The following is a 21,606-nucleotide window of genomic DNA, read 5'->3' as shown; positions in this document are numbered from 1 at the left end:
TGGAGAGGGCGTCCTGCGGCAATACAAGCCTGGGGGCGCTAGTAACGGCACCATGGCCGCTCCCCCCCACAAGGTATACCACGAGTCCGGTAGTGGCGGCCACCCTTAAAATCTGGGGGCAGTGGAGGCGACACAGGGGGGAAGTGGGGGGTCTGATGGCGGCGCCACTGAGAGGGAACCACAGATTTGTCCCGGGGAACACTGGCGGGGGATTCCAGAGCTGGCACAGGGCGGGCATCAGGCAACTGAGGGACATGTTCATAGAGGGGAGGTTTGCGAGCCTGGGAGAGCTGGAGGAGAAATTTGAGCTCCCCCCGGGGAACACGTTTAGATACCTGCAGGTGAAGGCATTTGCCAGACGACAGGTGGAAGGATTCCCCTTGCTTCCCGATGGAGGGGCGAGTGATAGGGTGCTGTCAGGGGCCTGGGTCGGAGAAGGGAAGGTCTCGGACATCTACAAAATAATGCAGGAGGTGGAGGAGGTACCGATAGAGGAGCTGAAAGACAAGTGGGAAGCGGAACTGGGAGAGCAGATAGAAGATGGGACATGGGCGGATGCCCTAGAGAGGGTCAATTCGTCGTCGTCGTGCGCAAGGTTGGGCCTCATCCAATTTAAGGTGCTGCACAGAGCCCATATGACGGGGACTAGGATGAGTCGGTTCTTCGGGGGGGAGGACAGGTGTGTTAGGTGTTCGGGAAGCCCTGCGAACCATGTACATATGTTCTGGATGTGTCCGGCACTGGAAGAGTTCTGGGAGGGGATGGCGGGGACGGTATCGAGAGTGGTGGGAACCAGGGTCAAACCAGGGTGGGGGCTAGCGATTTTTGGGGTTGGGGTGGAGCCAGGAGTACAGGAGGCAAGGGAGGCCGGAATATTGGCCTTTGCGTCCTTGGTAGCTCGGAGAAGGATCTTGATTCAGTGGAGGGACACAAGGCCACCAAGCGTTAACACCTGGTTAAACGACATGGCAAGCTTCATCCAATTGGAAAGAATCAAATTCGCCCTGAGAGGGTCGGTACAGGGGTTCTTCCGGCGGTGGCAGCCCTTCCTTGACTTTCTGGATCAGAGATAGGAACCGGAGTCCGAAACAGCAGCAACCCGGGGAGAAAAGGGGGGGGGGGGGGGAAGGGAGGGGGGGGGGGATAGCAACGAAGGGAGCACGTCAGCGGGGGGTCGCGGGCAAGGACTGCCCGAGGCCATCGGCAGAAAGGGAAAAACGGTTTGGTTGCTAGACTGATAGCGCGGAGGGGGGGGGGGGGGGGGGGGTGGGAGGGTGGGGGGGTGCGCGCGGGGGAGGGCGTGGGGAGGTTTTGTCAGGGGGGACTTGTGGTGTTATAATTTAAAATGTAATAGGGGTAAATGTTTGTATCGAAAAATTTCAATAAAAATTATTTTAAAAAAAAGTATCCAATTATTATTATTTTTCCCTAATTAAGGGACAATTTAGCATGGCCGATCCATAAAACCTGAACATCTTTGGGTTGTGGGGGTGAAACCCACGCAGACACGGGGAGAATGTGCAAACTCCACACGACAGTGACCCAGGGCCGGGATTCGGACCTGGGTCCTCAGCGCCATAGGGACTCCGGTCACCTCTAGTTGAATTCATTGTTAGTAAATACCACATATGAGAGGATTTTCTAGTTTTCTGCTGACTTTGCTGTAGAATAAGATTCTTTTTGTTTTTGATTCATTCTTGGCAAATGGGCATTACTAGCAAGGTCAGCTCTGGAACATGATATGCATCCCGGAATGTTGGATGAGGTTGATATCGAGATAGTAAAGGGCAGCACGGTGGCGCAGTGGTTAGCACTGGGACTGCGGCGCCGAGGACCTAGGTTCGAATCCCGGCCCTGTGTTCGAATTCCGGCCCTGGGTCACTGTCCGTGTGGAGTTTGCACATTCTCCCCGTGTCTGCGTGGGCTTCACCCTCACAGCCCAAAGATGTGCAGGTTAGGTGGATTGGCCATGCTAAATTGCCCCTTAATTGGAAAAAAAAAGATATAGAGATAGTAGATGCAATGGTGATCATCTTCCAAAATTCTGTAGTTTCTGGAATGATTCCGGAAGATTTGAAGGTAGCAAATGTCTCCCCACTATTTAAGAAGGGCGAGAGAGAGAAAACAGGGAACTGCAGACCTTACATCAGTAGTAGGGAAAATGCTGGAATCTATTATAAAGGATGTGTTAAATAAACACTTGGATAATCATGAACTGATTGGGCATTGTCCATAAGACCGTAAGACATAGGAGCAAAATTAGGCTACTCGGCTCATCATCGCTATTGAATTATGGTTGATATTTTTCTCATCCCCATTCTTCTCCCCTTATTAATCTAGAACCTATCTATCTCTGTCTTAGGGTCACTCAGTGACTTGACCTCCACAGCCTTCTGCAACAAAGAGCTCCACAGATTCACCACCCTCTGGCTGAAGGAATTCCTCCTCATTTAGTTTTAAACAGTCATCCCTTTGGTCTGAAGATGTGTCCTCTGGTTCTAGTTTTCCCTACAATTGGAAACATCCTCTCTCCATGTCCACTCTATCCAGGCCTCGCAGTATCCTGTAAGTTTCAATAAGATCCCCCCTCATCCTCCTAAAAACTCCCAACGAGTACAGACCCAGAGTCCTCAACTGTTCCTCATACGACAAGCTCTTCATTCCGGGATCATTCTTGTATACCTCGTCTAGACCCTTTCCAAGGCCAGCACATCCTTCCTTAGATACGGGGCCCAAAACTGCTCACAATTCTCCAAATAGGGTCTGACCAGAGCTTTATACAGAAATCGCATTTGACAAACTTGTTGGAATTTTTTGAGGATGTTACCAAAAAATTGATAAATGGGAGTTGATGGACGTAGTATATTTGGATTTTCAGAAGGCTTTTGATTAAAGTCCCCCACAGGTGGTTAATTACCTTTAGTGGGGTGGCACTGCTGTCACACAGCGCCAGGGACCCAGGTTTGATTCCAGCCTTGGGTGACTGTCTGTGTGGAGTTTGCACATTCTCCCTGTGCCTGCGTGGGATTCCTCTGGATGCTCAGTTTCTTACCACAATCCAAAGTTGTGCAGGTTGGGTGGATTGGCCATGCTAAATTGCCCCTTACTGTCCAAAAAGGTTAGGTGGGGTTATGTTGGGGGGGGGGGGGGGGGCTGGGTGATCGGAAGGTTGGTGCTGACTCATTGGACCAAATGGCCTCCTGCATTGTAGGGATTCTATGAAATTAGCCAAATAAAAGCACATGGAGTTGGAGGGACGAGACTGGCATGGATTATGGATTGGCTAACAGACAGAAAACAGAGAGTAGGAATAAATGGGTCGTTCTCACGTTGGCAGGCTCTGATTGGGGGGTACCACAAGGATCAGTACTTGGGCCCCAGCTGTTCACAATATAGATCAATGATTTGGATGTGGGGACCAAATGTAATATTTCCAAGTTCATGGGTGATAGAAAGCTAGACGGGAATGTGCGTTGTGAGGAACATATAAAGCTGCTACAGGAGGATTTGGACAGTCTTAGTGAATGGGCAAGAACGTAGCAGATAGAATATAAAGTGGAAAAACATGAGGCAGTCCACTTTGGCAGAAGGAACAAATGTGCAGCACGGTAGCACAGTGGTTAGCACTAATGCTTCACAGCGCTAGGTCCCAGGTTCGATTCCTGGCTTGGGTCACTGTCTGTGCGGAGTCTGCACGTTCTCCCAGTGTCTGTGTGGGTTTCCTCCGGGTGCTCCAGTTTCCTCCCACAAATCCTGAAAGACTTGCTATTGGTTAATTTAGACATTCTGAATTCTCCCTGTGTACCCGAACAGGCACTGGAATGTGGCGATTAGAGGCTTTTCACAGTAACTTCATTGCAGTGTTAATGTTAGCTTACTTGTAACAATAAAGATTATCATTATTATGTGCAGTATATTTCTTAAATGGTAAGAAATTAGAAAGTATAGATCTACAAATTGGCCTGATGTGTCTTTGTCCATAAGTCACTCACTGAAAGCTAACATGCAGATGCAGCAATTATAATAATTAATTAGGAAGGAAATGAATGTTCGCCTTTTCCCACAAAAGGTTGTGAGTACAGGAGTAGTGAAATCTTGCTTCAATTAGAGAAGCTTGGCTAGACCGCACCTGGAATACTGTGAAGTTTTGGATCCTTTACCTCAGAAAGGGTATTATTGCTGGAAAGGGAGTTCAACAAAGTTTTGCCAGGGCCTGGATTTAGGCCCAATAAAATTGGACATTTTGGAATGTTTAAGGCTGAGATTGATAAATATCTGATTAACAATAAAGTAAAGGGGTTATGGGGATAATGTGGATAAAAGACATTGAAGTGTCCAATCAGCCATGATCATATTGAATGGTGAAGCAGGCTCAATGGACTGAATGGCCTACTCCTTTTCCTATATTTATTGCTCACTCCTAGTTGTCCTTGAAAAGGCGGTGAGTCGGTGTGAACTGCTGCAGTCTTTATGGGCATGATACTGCCACCATGCTGTTAAATAGGGCATTGCAGTGTTCTGATCTAGTAATGATGATGGATAGAGGATATATGTCCAAGTGGGATGGTGGGTCTTTTGGAGGGGAACCTGGATGTGATGATCTCCTGACCTTGTCCTTCGAGGTGCTAGTGATCACAGGCTTGGAAGTTGTTAAAGAAGTCTTGTTGCAGTGTATTCTGTGCATATAGGACATTGCAACCAATCTTATGACTTATAACCAGGGTGGGTTAGAACACTTTCCTGAATAGGACTGAAATGAAAGTGAGAAACCTCTCTTTAAACCTACTTGTTAAAATGTAACATTTTGTATGTATACCCATTTTGACAACAGCCATATATGAGCTTATTGACAAAAGTTCATAATTTCAGATTAGCCAACCAGCCGATTATGCTACTTTTGCTGTGAGAATAGGTTTGTTCTGAAACCATGCCCGAAGTTCTCGAATGTACCTGAGTTTCGTTGAATTGAGGAGTTATTATCCTCCCCAGTTTCCATTGATTCAGCACATGTTTCGGTAAATCACATTGTGGAGATGAATAAACAGCAGTTTATGCTTGAAAAAAATTAAGCTAATGGTAAGTCTAGATAGCTGATATGTTAAAATGGGAGACTTGAAAGCATAGTTTCTACTAGTCTTACAACACCAGGTTAAAGTCCAATATGTTTGTTTCAAACACTAGCTTTCGGAGTACTGCTCCTTCCTCAGGTGAGCAGTGCTCCGAAAGCTAGCGTTTGAAACAAACATGTTGGACTTTAACCTGGTGTTGTAAGACTTTTTACTGTGCTCACCCCAGTCCAACGCCGGCATCTCCACATCATAGTTTCTACTAGATACAGATAATATGATATGCTACATTTTTGCAGTCTGGTGGAAATAGGATTTGTTTGGCCAATCCTAAAATGCAGCAATGGGACATTGCGGAAAGTTGCGATAAAACGATGGAGGTGTATGCTTACAATGCTTAACTCTAAATAAATGTAAGATTGAGGAAAGGTTAGCTTCAATACAATCATTCGTCAACTGGCTTTCCGGTTTAGAACAAAGATCACAGACTAACAGAAGATTAATTGGATTAGTCTGCAGATAAATTAGCAATTCAGCAGATCATTGTCAGATTGTGTGTCATATCCAAGTCTAAAGGGCCATGTTCTTCCTCTGATGGGTACGAGTACTTCAGGCTCCTGAAATATGAAGCATCAATAACATAGAACAGTACAGCACAGAACAGGCCCTTCGGCCCTCAATGTTGTGCCGAGCCATGATCACCCTACTCAAACCCACATATCCACCCTATACCCGTAACCCAACAACCTCCCCATTAACCTTACTTTTTTAGGACACTACGGGCAATTTAGCATGGCCAATCCACCTAACCCGCACATCTTTGGACTGTGGGAGGAAACCGGAGCACCCGGAGGAAACCCACACACACAGGGGGAGGATGTGCAGACTCCACACAGACAGTGACCCAGCCGGGAATCGAACCTGGGACCCTGGATCTGTGAAGCATTTATGCTAACCACCATGCTACCCTGCTGCCCCTAATAATATGAGAGAAAATCTTAATTTCTACCTTGTAGATCTTTATTCCTTCAAATACTAATCCATACAGAAAACCCCTTCCCAACCTTGGAGAATTTGAAATGTATGCATTTATCTTGGGTTTCTTGTGTGGAAAAAAGCCATTGTTTGTAAGATAGGAGAACTGAGACAATTACACTTATGCTGTCAAAATGCTGCAGTTACTGAATATCGTGTGAGTTTCTCTGATTCATAACCTAGGTTTGCACCAGATTTTGTGAGTGGTGTCTTCATTTCAAGATAGGTGCTGTCTCGCCTCACCATGAAGGTGCATGATAGCCATCCAAATCTGAATAAAATACCAATCAACACTAATATTTACAAATCTCATGAAGGCTCCGCCTTCTCAACCTTGTCCCTTGCCTGAGGTGTGGTGATCCTCAGATTAAATCTCCACCAGTCAGCTCACCCCCTCAAAGGGGAAAGCAGCCTATGGTCATTTGGGATTATGGCGGCCTTAATTTACAAATCTACACAGTAGAAGACGCCTGTGGTAGGAAAATTACTACTTTTAATAGCAATGTATTTCTCGAAGGAAAGCAGCTCCCTTAAATGGTGTTATCAGCGGCGCAGTGAGATCTTGCTTTTTTCATCCCAATTTTGTAGACCAGTCAAAGATGACAGTCTGTAACTCATGAGTGGGGCCCTTTTGTTTTCAGCCTGTATACCTGTGGAATGCCTCCCATGTGGTTTGAAGTCAAATTTGTGACTCTTTGACAATGAGCTCTAACACTTATGTGTTGCTTTTCAGGAAACGTAAAACCATTGGAAGGAGTTAGAATCCTAGATCTCACAAGGTAAATTCAAGTTCAGTAATGCAAAAGAAATCTTAGCAGGTGAGATTTTAACCATGTAACTGCTTGTTTCCATTCTTTGTTCCAAACAGGGTGTTGGCAGGACCCTTTGCCACTATGATCTTGGGAGACCTGGGTGCAGAAATCATCAAAGTAGAAAGACCAGGTAATAGATTGCTCAAATTTGATTGGAGAACATTAGCTTTTAATATCGAAACACTGAATTGATAATTGGCGTATGTTTGATAGATTTTAAGTTCTTATTTGGTAGAGCTGACTTCCTATGGGATTAATCTATAAAGGGCTGGTTTAGCTCAGTGGGTTTAACAGCTGGTTTGTGATGCAGAACAAGACCAGCAGTGCGGGTTCAATTCCTGTACCAGCTCAGAATTCTGAATTCTCCCTCTGTGTACCCGAACAAACGCCGGAATGTGGCGACTAGGAGCTTTTCACAGTAAATTTATTGCAGTGTTAATGTAAGCCTACTTATGACAATAAAAAGATTATTATTATTATTTCTATTGTCCATCTGGAATGAGTGTCGCATTCTCACCTCTATTCAAATGATTTAAGTCCCATTCAAGAGATTTGGGCACAAAATCTCAGCTGCGATTTCCTTGATGGACTGTTGCATTGTTTGAGGTGCCGTCTTTCAGATGAGACTCGCGCAAGGCCCCAGCTGCTCTCTCAGTTGGTGATAAAAGGTCCTGTAACACTATTTGAAGAGCAGGGGAGATATCTCTGGTGCCCTGGATAACAATTATTCATCAGCTACCATTGCTACAATCAGAAATTCAAAATCAAAGCACTGCAATGTTGGAAATCGGTCCAACGTGGTTGAAACGGTCAGCGTGGTTGATGTCCGATCTATTTCAAGTATCTCTGCACGCACCCCTTCCCCTTCCTCCAAGAATCATGATAGGGTTCCTCTTGTCCTCCATAAAAGCTCAGGAGGCCCAGGAAGGTAAGTAAAGAGCATTTACTAAGTCAACATAAAGTGAAGGCCGCAACATGGCTTATAGCTCAAAGGTCCAAGTCGGAACTACCAGAAGAACCAGGGATCCCAGTCCGAGCCACCTTTTATTGGGTAAATTTACAAGCACCTGCTGGGTGGGGGAGCTTGTATTCCACGGGCCTCACTGGGAGATCAATGGAGGTGTCCCCGTGGGTCTCGTGAGGGTTATTATATTCTCACTCCCATCCTACCAGCCTCCATATTAAGAGATCATTTTCTGCCAAATCCACCACCTCGAATCTGATTCCATCACTAAGCACATCTTCTCCTCTCTTACTCTTAGAGAATTCCAAAGGCATAGTTCCCTCCTCAATACCCTGGTCAACTCCTCAGTTACCCCAGCACCCCCTCTCTTCGCTACGGCACCTTTCCATTCAAGCGTAGGAGATGCAACACCTGTCCTTTTAGCTCCTCTCTTCTCACCCTCCAAGGTCCCAAACACACTCTGCAGGTGAAGCAGCAATTTAATTGTAAGTATTTCAATGTTACATACTGTATGTTCATAATGTGGTCTTACCTATGTTGGAGAGAGAAAATGCAGACTGACTGACCGCTTTGCAGAATGCTTTCCATTCTATGATTCTGTTAAATATTTGATCGTGTTGAATTTAGAGGGCTATGGAGATGGGGCAGCTGAATGAGACTAGCGAGGTAGCTGTTTCAGGAGCCTGTGCAGACATGATGGGCCGAATGGCCGCCTTCTGCGCTGTAAAATTTTGTGATTCATTTAGCCCGTAACCATGACCCTGGATTTCCTGTTGCTTGTCATTTCAATTTTCCACCTTCTCCCACTCGTACCTTGACCTGCCACTGTGTTTCAGTGAAGTTCAACAAAAGCTTGAGGAACAGAACCTCCTCTTTCAACTTGGCATTTTACAGCCTTTTGTACTCAACATGGGCTTCAACAGTTTTAGATCATAACCTCTGCCACCATTTTGTTTCATGTTTTATTTTTGCTGGTTTGGCCGTTTCTAGTTTATTTCTTCCTTTCTTTACTATGGATTTGGACAGCTGCTATTTAGCCATCCACATCTCATCTAAGCACATAGTTTGTGTCTTTACTTTGCCCAATATTATTCCCTTCAGTGTTTGTTCCATGACTCTTACCCTCAACCCAATCACAGACCTTCCCTTTTGCGCCCCCTCCCCCACCCACTATCTCCCCATTTCACTTTCTCAAAATCTACTACCCTTCTACCTTTCCTCAGTTCTGATGCAGGGACAGCGACCTGAAACGTTAACTGTTCCTCTCTCAATGGATGCTGCCTGGCCCGAATATTTCTTGCATTTTCTGTTTTTATTGCTAAAAACAAATTTTATGGCTTTTGCTGATTGTGGATCTTGCTGTCATATTTCCCAACAATTCAACAGTGACCACAAAATTCACAAGTACTTCATTGGCTATAAAGTACTCTAGGGCATGCTGAGGTTGGGAAAGATTTTTTTTTTTATTAAAAAAAGCAGATGCTTGATTGGGCCTTCCCATGGTTTTTTTAACACTATTTTCTACCAAAGGCATCAGTGAAGGTTTTATGTTCAACAGCCACTTTGTACAGGCTTTTTTATTTAACTCCTATCCCTTTAAAATATTGAAGGTACACCTGGAATACTGTGAACAGTTTTGGTCCCCTTATCTAAGGAAAGGTATACTGGTATTGGAGCAGTCCAGAGAAGGTTCACTAGGTTGATCCCGGGTATGGAGAAATTTTCTTGTGAGGAGATGGAGTAGGTTGAGCCAGTACTCATTGGAGTTTAGAAAAACGAGGCAAACTTATTTTGACACACAGGATTCTCAGGGGGCTTGACAGGATAGATGCTGAGAGGTTGTTTCCCACTGTGGGAGAGTCCAAAACCAGTGGACATGACCTCAGAGTAAGGGGTCACCCATTTAAGACAGATGAGGAAGAATTTATTCTCTCTGGCAGTGAATCTGTTGAATTCTCTACCACACAGGTTCTGGAGGCTGGGCCATTCGGTATGTTCAAGGCTGAGATAGACAGATTTTTAATCAGTGAGGGAATCAGGGGAATGTGGAGTTGTGGATTATCATATCAGATAAAACATGACCTCATTAAAAGGCCGGATGGCCTATCTCTCTTATATTATCACCGCAGTATCATTTTGCAGTTCTCTCTCCTTGTTCACTCCTGAATTGCTCCACTTTTCAATTGTGCACTTATGAATAAGTAAAGGCAGCTGTGATCTTGACGCACAACCTAGTGATACTATGCCCTGGCTAACTGCTTTTGAACAGCTCTTGGCATAATATTTATGATCTAATAACCATTACAGAGACACGATTACAGGGTGACAAAGGCTCAGACCTAATTATTGAAGGGTATTTGACATTTTGAAATGATGTGGAGATACCGGCGTTGGACTGGGGTGAGCCTGAGGAAGGAGCAGTGCTCCGAAAGCTCGTGTTTGAAACAAACCTGTTGGGCTTTAACCTGGTGTTGTAAGACTTCTTACTGGACTCACCCCAGTCCAACACCGGCATCTCCACATCATGGCTACCATCTACACCGCAAACTGCCGGCTCAAAGTGGAGAGGATCTCCAGGAAGATCGCGCATATAGACACTGACATTAAGTTTACACAAAGATGCAAGAAAGCAGACAAGATCCCGAAAGGGCTACAGATCACAAACCCACTCAAGTTGACCTACAACATAGACTACGCTGAAAGACTGTCGCCGCACCTCTCACACTCCTCAACCACCTCGTATACCAGCTCTACAGTAGTCGATGCAACCTGGAAACCAAGATAAAGGCCATATTCTCAACTTGCGCTCAAGACACAGCAGACCAGCTGCGGAACACCGCCAAACAGATGAGACAACGATACTATGCCACCTATATGCACACCAAGAACAGGAAGCTTGAGAAACTTGGCATCACCACCAGCAGCAACCAAGCTTCCCCCGGTACCACAGTAGAAAACAATACAGGGAAATCTATTGTCAACTTGTCGGACTACACCCTTCAACCAGACGAAATCGAAGTCCTCAGCAGAGGGCTCAATTTCTGCACCACCACCAAAATGGACCCCATCAGTCTTGCGGCAGACACAGATGAATTAATCAGGTGAATGAGGCTCCGGGAATTCTTCCACAGACCCCAAGAGGCTGACAGCGAACCCAAGGAGACGACCAATGAACCGGAACAGCAGACCGCGAGATCTGCGGTGCAGCAACCGAAAAGGAAAGAGTCGAATTGGATCCCTCCGGAAGGCCGCCGCCCTAGACTCGACATGTATGCTCAAGCCGTCAGGAGCCAGATTCATCAGTCGCATTCACAAGACAGCCCCGAACGTCACCCAAGCACAACGCAACGCCATCCGCGCTCTCAAGACCAACCACAACATCGTTATCAAACCAGCAGACAAAGGAGGGGCCACCGTCATACTAAACAGAACGGACTACTGCAAAGATGTATACTGACAACTCAGCAACCAGGAACACTACAGACAGTTACCCGCAGATCCAACCAAGGAACACATCCGTCAACTCAACAGACTGATCAAGACCTTGGGCCCAGACCTTCAGAGCACCCTACGTGCTCTCATCCCATGTAATCCCCGCATTGGAGATCTCTACTGCCTCCCGAAAATACACAAGGCCAACACACCAGGCCGTCCTATTGTTTCAGGCAATGGGACCCTGTGTGAGAACCTCTCTGGCCACAGTGAGGGCATCTTGAAACCCATCGTACAAGGTACGCCTAGCTTCTGTCGCGATCTGACGGACTTCCTACAGAAACTCAGCACCCATGGACTAGTTGAACCAGGAACATTCCTCGTCACAATGGACATCTTGGCACTCTGTATCAGCATCCCCTATGACGACGGCATTGCTGCAACAGCCTCAGTACTCAACACCGACAACTGCCAATCTCCAGATGCAATTCTGCAACTCATCCGCTTCATTCTAGATCACAGCGTCTTCACCTTCGACAACAAATTCTTCATCCAGACGCACGGAACAGCCATGGGGACCAAATTCGCACCTCAATATGCAAACATCTTCATGCATAAGTTTGAACAAGACTTCCTCACCGCACAGGACCTTCAACCTATGTTATACCCCAGATACATCGATGACATTTTTTTCCTTTGGACCCACGGCGAAGAATCACTGAAACGACTACATGATGACATCAATAAGTTCCATCCCACCATCAGACTCACCATGGACTACTCTCTAAAATCAGTTGCATTCTTGGACACACTGATCTCCATCAAGGACGGTCACCTCAGCACTTCGCTTTACCGCAAGCCCACAGATAACCTCACGATGCTCCACTTCTCCAGCTTTCACCCTAAACACATTAAAGAAGCCATCCGCTATGGACAAGCCCTCCGTATACACAGGATCTGCTCAGACGAGGAGGAGCGTAACAGACACCTACAGATGCTGAAAGATGCCCTCGTACGAACGGGATATGGCGCTCGACTCATCGATCGACAGTTCCAACGCGCAACAGCAAAAAACCGCATCGACCACCTCAGAAGACAAACACGGGACACAACTGACAGAGTACCCTTCGTCATCCAGTACTTTCCTGGGGCGGAGAAACTACGACATCTTCTTTGCAGCCTTCAACACATCATCGATGAAGATGAACATCTTGCCAAGGTCATCCCCACACCCCCACTACTTGCCTTTAAACAACCGCGCAACCTCAAATAAACCATTGTTTGCAGCAAACTAACCAGCCTTTAGAACAGCGACCAGGGCAATCTCTGCAAGATCTTTGAAGGAGCATGATGGGGAATCTATTTGGGCAAACAGTAAAGGTGTAACTAAAGTGAATGTTGGTCTTTGAGAGAGTGAGTCTGGGGATTCATTAATGGAAAACAAGGAAATGGCAGAAGTGTTGAACAGGTATTTTATTTTTGTCTTCACTGTAATAGATTGAAATAACTTCTCAAAGAGACTTGATGATCAAGAAGTGAAATGCAGGGAAGAACTTGAAACAACTACCATCACAACAGAAAATGCACTGCGAAAACTATTAGACCTAAATGCTGACAAGACCCTGGGACTCAGGTTATAATCTTGCCAAACTCATGATGCCCATGACCCCAAGTGAGGTAGGGCAGTAAGTTGTCAAGAGGAGGAAAAGGTCTATAAAGGGATATAGATAGGTTAAGTGAGTGGGCAAAAATTTGGTCGCTGGTGTATAATGTAGGAAAATGTGAACTTGCCCACTTGCCCACAATAGAAAAGCAGTATGCTATTTAAATTGAGAGAGGTTGCAGAACTCGGCTATACAGAGGGATGTGTGTGTCCTGGTACATGGAATCACAAAAATTTGTATGCATAGCACAGCAAGTGGTTAAGAAGGCAAATGGAATGTTGATGTTTATTTCAAGGAGAACGGAATATAAAATTAGGGAAGTTATACTGTGATTGCACAGGATCTGGTGAGATGACACCTGGAGTTCTGTGTACAGTTTTGGTCTCCTAATGCGATAAAGGATACAATTCCATTAGACGCAGTTCAGAGAAGGCTCTTTTAAAAACAAAATTCCAATTAAGGGCCAATTTAGCGTAGCGAATCCACCTACCCTACACATCTTTGGGTTGTGGGGGTGAGACCCACACAGACACGGGGCGAATGTGCAAACTCCACACGCACAGTGACCCTGGGCTGGGATCGAACCCGGGTCCTCGGCGCCTTGAGGCAGCAGAGAAGGCTCATTTAACTCATCTCTGGGATGAAGGGGTTATTTTTTGAGGAAAGGTTGAGCAGGTTGGGTCATACACCCTTTGGAGTTTCAAAAAATGAGAGGTGATCTTATTGAAGCATATATGATCCAGAGAGGACTTGATAGTGTGGATCCTGGATGGATGTTCTTGAGGGAGGGACTATAACTAGGACATAGTTTAAAAATATGAGGTCTTACTTTTAAAATGGAGGTGGGAATTGTTTTCTCTAAGCGTTGCAAGTCTGAATTCTCTTCCACAGAAAGCAGTGGAGACAGGATCGCTGAAGCTATTCAAGTTGTGATAGACAAGGGAGTTGAGGGTTATGGGGGGCAGACAGGAAAGTGGAGTTGATACCACAATCAGCTATGATCTTATTGAATGGCTGAAAAGGTTTGAAGGGCTGAATGACCTACTCCTATGTTCTCTTAGTTTCTCCCATCCACACCTGAGTGTGTGGGTATTTCCTTTCTGCTTAGGTCCTGTGTATTTTTAAAATCTCTTCCACCATATTCTCTTCATTCTCCCCCATATCCTCTTCATTTCATCTTGCCAAAAAGAACTTAAAAACCAAAAATGAGTAATCACATTGCTGGGAGTGTTCTCTAGGCCCCCTAACAGTCTTGCGGGAAATAAATGAGCATGTATTAAGGCAAATATAGAGAACGATAAAAGTTATAGGGTAGTGACAGTGGGGGAATTCAACTTCCCCATGATTAACTAGGGTAGTCATAGTTTAAAAGGTTTAGAGGGAGAGGAATTCTTAAAATGCATCCAGGAGAACTTTTTAAGCCGTAAAGAGAGGGGGTGATCCTGGACTTAATTTCAGTAAATGAAGCCAGTCAAGTGGTTGAAGTAAGGAAGCATTTTGCAGACAGTGACCATAACTCCATTCGATTCAAGATTGTTATGGAAAAGAACAAGAATGGGCGTGAGATCACATTCTAAACTGGGAGAAGGCTGATTTTAATAGATCAGATATGATAGCAAGGGATCAGGGGTTATGGGGAAAAGGCAGGAGAATGGGGATCAGAAAAATATCAGCCATGATTGAATGGCAGAGCAGATTTGATGGGCCGATTGATGGATTCTGCTCCTATGTCTTAATGGTCTTTATGGTCTTATTTGGCCAGAGTAGACTGGGAGCAGACACTTTAGGAATATCTGTGGCAGGTATATATAGTGGGACACATTCAGGAAGGAAATAGGGAGAGTACAGAGCCAACATTTTCCAATCAAGAAAAAGGGTGGGACCAAAAGGTCCAGTGAACCCTGAATATCGAGGGATATACAGCATTGGATAATGAGAAAAAAGGAGGCTTATGGCAGATATTAAGGCCTCAAAACAGCAGAAGCCCCAAGGCATATAGAATGTGCAAATGGCAACTTATAAAGGAAATTAAGAGCAAAAAGGGACATGAAAGGATACTGGCAGGTAAAATAAAGGAAAATGCTAAGTTTTACAAGTACATTAAGAGAAAAAGGATAACTAGGGAAAGAGTAGGGCCCATTAAGGATCACCGTGGTAATTTGTTTGTGGAGCCGGAGGACATAGGTAGGGTTCTAAATGAATTCTTTGTGTCGGTGTTCACTAATGAGAGGGACGCTGTGGGTATATAAGTCAGGGAGAAGGACTGTGATAAAATTAAGGAAATTAACAAAGACAGAGAAGGAGGTTCTGAGTGGTCTGTCATGCTTAAAAGTAGACAAACGTCCAGATTCAAATGAAATGTATCCTAGGCTGTTGAGTGAGGCATGGGAGGAAACCACAGGGGTGCTGGCAAAAATGTTCCATTCCTCCCTGGCCACAGGGGAGGAGTCTGGAGGATAGCTAATGCGGTTCAATTATTCAAAGAGGGAGGAAGGGAGAGACAAGGAGACTACAGGCCAGTCAGTTTAACCTCAGTGGTGGGGAAACTATTGGAAGCAATTCTGAGAGACAGAATTAATCTGCATTGGGAGAGACCGGGATTAATCGAGAACAGTCACTATGGCTTTGTTTTGGGGAGGTCATGTCTGACCAAACTGATTGAATTTTTCGAAGAAGTAACCAGGTGTGTAGGTGAAGACAATGCATTTGACGTAGTCTAAGTGGACTTCAGCAAGGCTTTTGATAAGGTTCCACATGGGAGACTGATAGCAAAGAGCCCATGGAATCCAAGGAAATTCGGCAAATTGGATCTACAGTTGGCTGAGTGGCAGGAATCAGAGAGTAATGGTCGAGAGGTGTTTTTTGAACTGGAAGCCCTGTCCAGTGGGGGACCCGCTCAGAGATCAGTGTTGGGACCCTTGCTGTTTGTGGTTTATAGAAATTATTTAGACAGGGCAGCATGGTGGCACAAGGTTAGCACTGCTCTCTGTCAGCGCCAGGGACCCGGATTCGATTCTGACCTTGGGGGTCAGTGTGGAGTTTGCACATTCCCCCCTTGTCTGCGTGTGTTTTCTCCTGGTGTTCCGGTTTCATCTCAGTCCAAAGATGTGTAGCGGTGCAGATTCCAAAGGTGGAATGGCCATGCTAAATTGCCCTTAGTATCCAAAAGGTTAAGTGGGATTACGAGGATAGGGTGGGGGTGTGGGTCGAGGGTAGGTGCTCACTCAATGGGCAGAATGACCTCCTTCTACATTGTAGGGACTCTATAATTCTATATGATTCTATGAATGTAGGAGGATTGATCAGTAAGTTTGCAAATTATATGAAAATTGGTGGGGTGGTAAATAGTGAGGAGGAGGATAGCCATAGATTACAGGAGGATAAAGACGGGCTGGTCAAATAGGCTGATCAGAGGCAAATGGAATTCAATCCTGATAAGTGTGAGGTGGTTCACTTGGGCAGGACAAACAAGGCAAAGGAATACTTGATGAATGGCAGGACCCTGGAAAGCACCAAGGATCAGTAGGACCTGAGTGTACATGTACACTGGTCCCTTGGTAGCAGAGAAGGTGGGCACAGTGGTTAAGAAAGCCTATGGTAAGGGCGGCAAAAGGCACACTGGTTAGCATTGCTGCCTATGACGCTAAGGACCCAGGTTCAAATCCGACCCTGGGTCACTGTCCGTGTGAGGAGGTTATGCTGGAACTGTATAAAATGTTGGTTAAGCCACAGCCAGAGTATCGTGTACAGTTCTGGAATCTACATTAAATGTAGGATGTGATACCACTGGAAAGAGTGCACAGGAGATTTAACAGGATATTGCCTGGACTGAAAAGTTTTAGCTCTGAAGAGAGATTGGATAGACTGGGGTTGTATTCCTTGGAGCAGAGAAGAGAGGGTGGGGGGGGGGGGGGGGGGGGGGGGGGGGGGCATAATTGAGATGTATAAAATAATGAGGGGCATAGATAGTCATTAAGAAACTTTTCCCCTTTGTGGAGAGAGTAGGGGGTATAGGTATAAGGTAAGTGAGAGGAGGTTTAGAGGGGATGTGAGGAAAAACTTTTTCACCCAGAGGGTGGTGGGAGTTTGGAACTCGCTGCCTGAAAGTATGGTGGAGGCAGAGAGTCTCATAACATTTAAGAACTATTTAGATGTGGACCTGCGGACTTCGAGTGGCAGTTATGCAGCAATAAGCCACACATTTGGAAGCTCCCGTTTTAAAGAGATTTTTCGGCTCTTTTGAGAGCCCAAAACGGAAATTTTTCGACGTCTCCCGGTGGGGGAAGGTGTGCTGAACGACTTTCCCTGCAGTCCATGACTCGAACTCGGAGTGGAAAGGTGGAAAAAACAGCAGCAGCTCCTCAGAAAAAACGGGGGAAGGGATCCAAGATGGCCACCGACAAAGCTCCAGAGGAATGGAGACTCTGGGCCCAGAAACAACAAACTGATCTCCTGCGCTGCTTTAAAGAATTCAAGGTTGAAGTACTGAGCTCTCTGCAGGAAACAAACAGAAGGCTGTCAGAGATTCAGTCCACCCAGGGTGCTGCCATCAAGAAGTTGCAGACGCAGGCCATTGAACGAGAGGAGGAGGCCGTGGTCCTCGTGAGTAAGGTGGAGGGGCACGAAGCACTCCACAAGAAGTGGCAGGAACGCTTTGAGGAGCTGGATCACCGCATGAGGCGGAAAAACCTGCGGATCTTGGGCCTTGCAGAGGGGCTGGAGGGATCGGACCTGACAGCCTATGTGGCTGTAATGCTGAATTCGCTAGTGGGGGCCGGATCTCTCCATTTGCCCTTGGAGCTGGAGGGAGCGCACAGGGTGCTGGCCAGGAGGCCCAAGGAAGATGAACCCCCGTGTGCGGTGCTGGTGAGGTTCCACCGGTTCAGTGATCGGGAGTGCGTGCTGCGCTGGGCCAAGAAGGTGAAGAGCAGCAATTGGGAGAATGGGGTAGTGCGGATCTACCAGGACTGGAGTGCGGAGGTGGCTAAGCGGCGGTCCGGATTTAATCGGACGAAAGACGTGCTTTATAGAAAAAAGATAAAGTTCGGAATGTTGCCGCCCGCGCGCCTGTGGGTAACTTATTCGGACCGGCATTATTATTTCGATTCCCCGGAGGAGGCGTGGGCCTTCATGCGGACGGAGAAACTGGACTTGAACTAGGGGTTGGGGGTTGCGAGGTCGGCTGTAAGATATTAGTGCTGGATTCTGCTGTTGCTGTGTTCTCTTTTTCTTCTGTTGTTTTCTTCTTGTTTTAGTACTTTTGCAATTTCGATATGGTTATTTACGGAGGGGTTGTTCTGCTATGTTTTTGTTTTTGTGCTGTGGGACATTGTCTGGGCTGTGATCTTGAGGGGAGGGTCGGGGGGGTATGTTGTATTCTATGCCGGAGTGGGGGTATGGAGTGGGGCTGATATTTGGGAGCTGCGTCAGAAGGGTGTGGTGGGGCAGTGCAAAAGCGCGGGCTTTCCTCTGGTTTCCTGTGCTGCGGGGCTGGGGGGTGGAGATGGTGACGGGGGAGGCGGGGCCTTAACTGGTTCTTCCCCGCGCTGGAGTGGTGCCAGGAGGGGGGATAGATTGGGGGATGATCCCACTTCGGGAGGGGTCGGGCTATTGGCGGGAGTTTCCGGGATCAGCAGAAGTTAGCTGACCCACGGAAGTACAATGGAGGACGGTTCGCGGCTGGGAGGGTTCCTAGCCTGGGGGGGGAGGGAGGGGGGGAAAGGGGAATACCGGGTTGCTGCTGGTAGGGTCAAGAAGGAGCTGGTGGGGGCTGGGGGGACAGAGGTGAGGGGTTGTCGCTATGGGGACGGGGTCGAGCAGGGGGTGCTGGCCTGGGGCGGGCAGTCAACGGGCTATGGCTGGGGGAGGGGGGCGGGACGCCCTCTGATCCGGTTGGTCACCTGGAATGTGAGAGGGTTGAATGGGCCGGTGAAGCGGTCGAGGGTACTGGCTCACCTGAAGGGGCTAAAGGCGGATGTGGCAATGCTTCAGGAGACCCACCTGAGGGTGGCGGACCAGGTCCGCCTGAGGAAGGGATGGGTGGGGCAGGTTTTCCACTCGGGGTTGGATGTGAGGAACCGGGGAGTGGCGATTCTGGTGGGGAAAAATGTGTTGTTTGAGGCATCGGAAGTGGTGGCGGATAAGGGGGGTAGGTATGTGATGGTTAGGGGCAGGCTACAAGGAGAGAAGGTGGTACTGGCTAGTGTGTATGCCCCAAATTGGGACGATGCGGGCTTTATGAGGCGTATGTTGGGACGGATCCCGGATCTGGAGGCGGGAGGTCTGATCATAGGGGGGGGACTTTAATACGGTGTTGGATCCTTCACTGGATCGGTCCAGCTCTAGGACGGGTAGGAGGCCGGCGGCGGCCAAGGTACTGAGAGGGTTTATGGACCAGATGGGTGGGGTGGATCCATGGAGGTTTGTAAGGCCGAGGGCACGCGAGTACTCTTTCTTCTCCCACGTACATAGGGTCTACTCTCGGATAGATTTCTTCGTGGTGAGTAGGGGACTGATTCCGAGAGTGGAGGAGGCCGAGTATTCGGCCATTGCAATCTCCGACCACGCTCCGCATTGGAGAGAGTTGGAGATGGGAGAGGTGCGAGACCAACGTCCGTTGTGGCGGTTGGATGTGGGGTTGTTGGCGGAGGAGGAGGTGTGTAGGAGGGTCCGGGCAAGTATTGAGGGGTACCTTGAGGTGAATGATACGGGGGAGGTTCAGGTGGGGATGGTCTGGGAAGCCCTGAAGGCAGTAATTCGTGGGGAGCTGATATCCATCCGGGCACACAGGGAGAGGAGCGAGAGGAGTGAGAGGGATAGACTGGTGGGAAAGATGCTGGAGGTGGACAGGAGGTATGCAGAGGCACCAGAGGAGGGACTGTTGGGGGAGAGGCGCAGCCTGCAGGCTAAATTTGATTTGCTGACCACTAGAAAGGCGGAGGCACAGTGGAGGAAGGCACAAGGGGCAGTGTACGAACATGGTGAAAAGGCGAGTAGGATGCTGGCTCATCAGCTCCGTAAGCGGGATGCGGCTAAGGAGATTGCTGGAGTGAGAGACAAGAGTGGGAATGTGGTGCGGAAGGGGGTAGAGGTGAATGAGGTCTTCAAGGACTTTTACGGGGAACTGTACCGGTCGGAGCCAACGGGGGAGAGGGGGGGAATGAAGAGGTTCCTCGACGGGCTTTCTTTCCCGAAGGTGCAGGAGGAGAAGGTGGAGGGGCTGGGTGCGCCGATTGAGCTGGAGGAGCTAGTTAAGGGGATCGGGCAGATGCAGTCAGGGAAGGCACCGGGGCCGGATGGGTTCCCGGTGGAATTTTATAAAAAGTTCGTGGACCTAGTGGGCCCCTTGCTGGTGCGGACACTCAACGAAGCGTGGGAAGGGGGGACTTTGCCCCCGACGATGTCACGGGCACTGATCTCGTTAATTTTAAAGAAGGACAAGGACCCCCAGCAGTGTGGTTCATACAGGCCCATATCTCTCCTCAACGTGGATGCTAATGTGCTGGCAAAAATCCTGGCCACAAGGATAGAGGACTGTGTGCCAGGGGTTGTGCATGAGGACCAGACAGGTTTTGTGAAGGGAAGGCAGCTGAACACGAATGTGCGGAGATTGCTGAATGTTATTATGATGCCGGCGATTGAGGGGGAGGCAGAGATAGTGGTGGCGCTGGATGCGGAGAAGGCCTTCGATAGAGTGGAGTGGGGGTACCTATGGGAGGTGTTGGGGAGGTTTGGATTTGGTGAAGGGTTCATTAGATGGGTAAGGCTGCTATATGAGGCCCCGATGGCGTGCGTGGCCACGAATAGGAGGAGGTCGGAGTACTTCCGGCTTTACCGAGGGACCAGGCAGGGTTGCCCCTTGTCCCCCTTGTTGTTTGCACTGGCAATCGAGCCGCTGGCGATGGCATTGAGAGATTCAGAGAGGTGGAGAGGCTTGGTGCGAGGTGGAGAGGAACATAGGGTGTCTTTGTATGCTGACGACCTGTTACTGTATGTGGCGGACCCGGTGGGAGGGATGCCGGGAGTGATGGAGTTACTAGCCGAGTTTGGGACCTTCTCAGGTTATAAATTAAACTTAGGCAAGAGCGAGGTGTTTGTGGTGCACCCTGGAGACCAGGAGGAAGGAATTGGTAGGCTCCCGCTTAGGAGGGCAGGGGAGAGCTTTAGGTACCTGGGGGTGCAAGTGGCCAGGGACTGGGGGACTCTCCACAAGCATAACTTTACCAGACTGGTAGATCAGATGGAGGAGGAGTTCAGGAGGTGGGACATACTGCCATTGTCGTTGGCGGGGAGGGTGCAGTCCGTCAAAATGACAGTGCTTCCGAGGTTCTTGTTCCTTTTTCAGTGCCTGCCCATATTTATCCCCAGGGCCTTCTTTAGGAGAGTGACCGGCAGTATTCTGAGCTTTGTGTGGGCACATGGGACTCCGAGAGTGAGGAGGGTGTTCCTGGAGCGAGGAAGGGATAGAGGCGGGCTGGCGCTGCCCAACCTTCTGGGGTACTATTGGGCAGCCAATGTGTCAATGGTGCGTAAATGGGTGATGGAGGGGGGAAGGGCGGCGTGGAAAAGAATGGAGATGGCGTCATGTAGAGGTACGAGCCTGGGTGCCATGGTAACGGCACCGTTGCCGCTCT

The 21,606-nt window shown here is 47.9% G+C and overlaps 1 protein-coding gene across 7 annotated transcripts in view; it reads left to right on the top strand.

Annotated features, from left to right (window-relative positions):
- sugct (succinyl-CoA:glutarate-CoA transferase) overlaps positions 1–21,606 on the top strand; it is a 747,294-nt gene that overhangs the window by 56,927 nt on the left and 668,761 nt on the right. For all 7 annotated transcript variants that reach the window (XM_038809927.1, XM_038809929.1, XM_038809923.1 and 4 more), the window contains exons 2-3: positions 6,835–6,880; positions 6,970–7,043. In XM_038809927.1, coding sequence (XP_038665855.1) covers positions 6,835–6,880; positions 6,970–7,043 — 120 coding nt within the window. The remainder of the gene's footprint in view (positions 1–6,834; positions 6,881–6,969; positions 7,044–21,606) is intronic.

Source organism: Scyliorhinus canicula, chromosome 10, assembly GCF_902713615.1.
Source record: "Scyliorhinus canicula chromosome 10, sScyCan1.1, whole genome shotgun sequence".
In the NCBI taxonomy this organism is placed as follows: domain Eukaryota; kingdom Metazoa; phylum Chordata; class Chondrichthyes; order Carcharhiniformes; family Scyliorhinidae; genus Scyliorhinus; species Scyliorhinus canicula.
The sequence above is the reverse complement of the archived record's forward strand: the minus strand, read 5'-3'. Positions and strand labels throughout refer to the sequence as shown.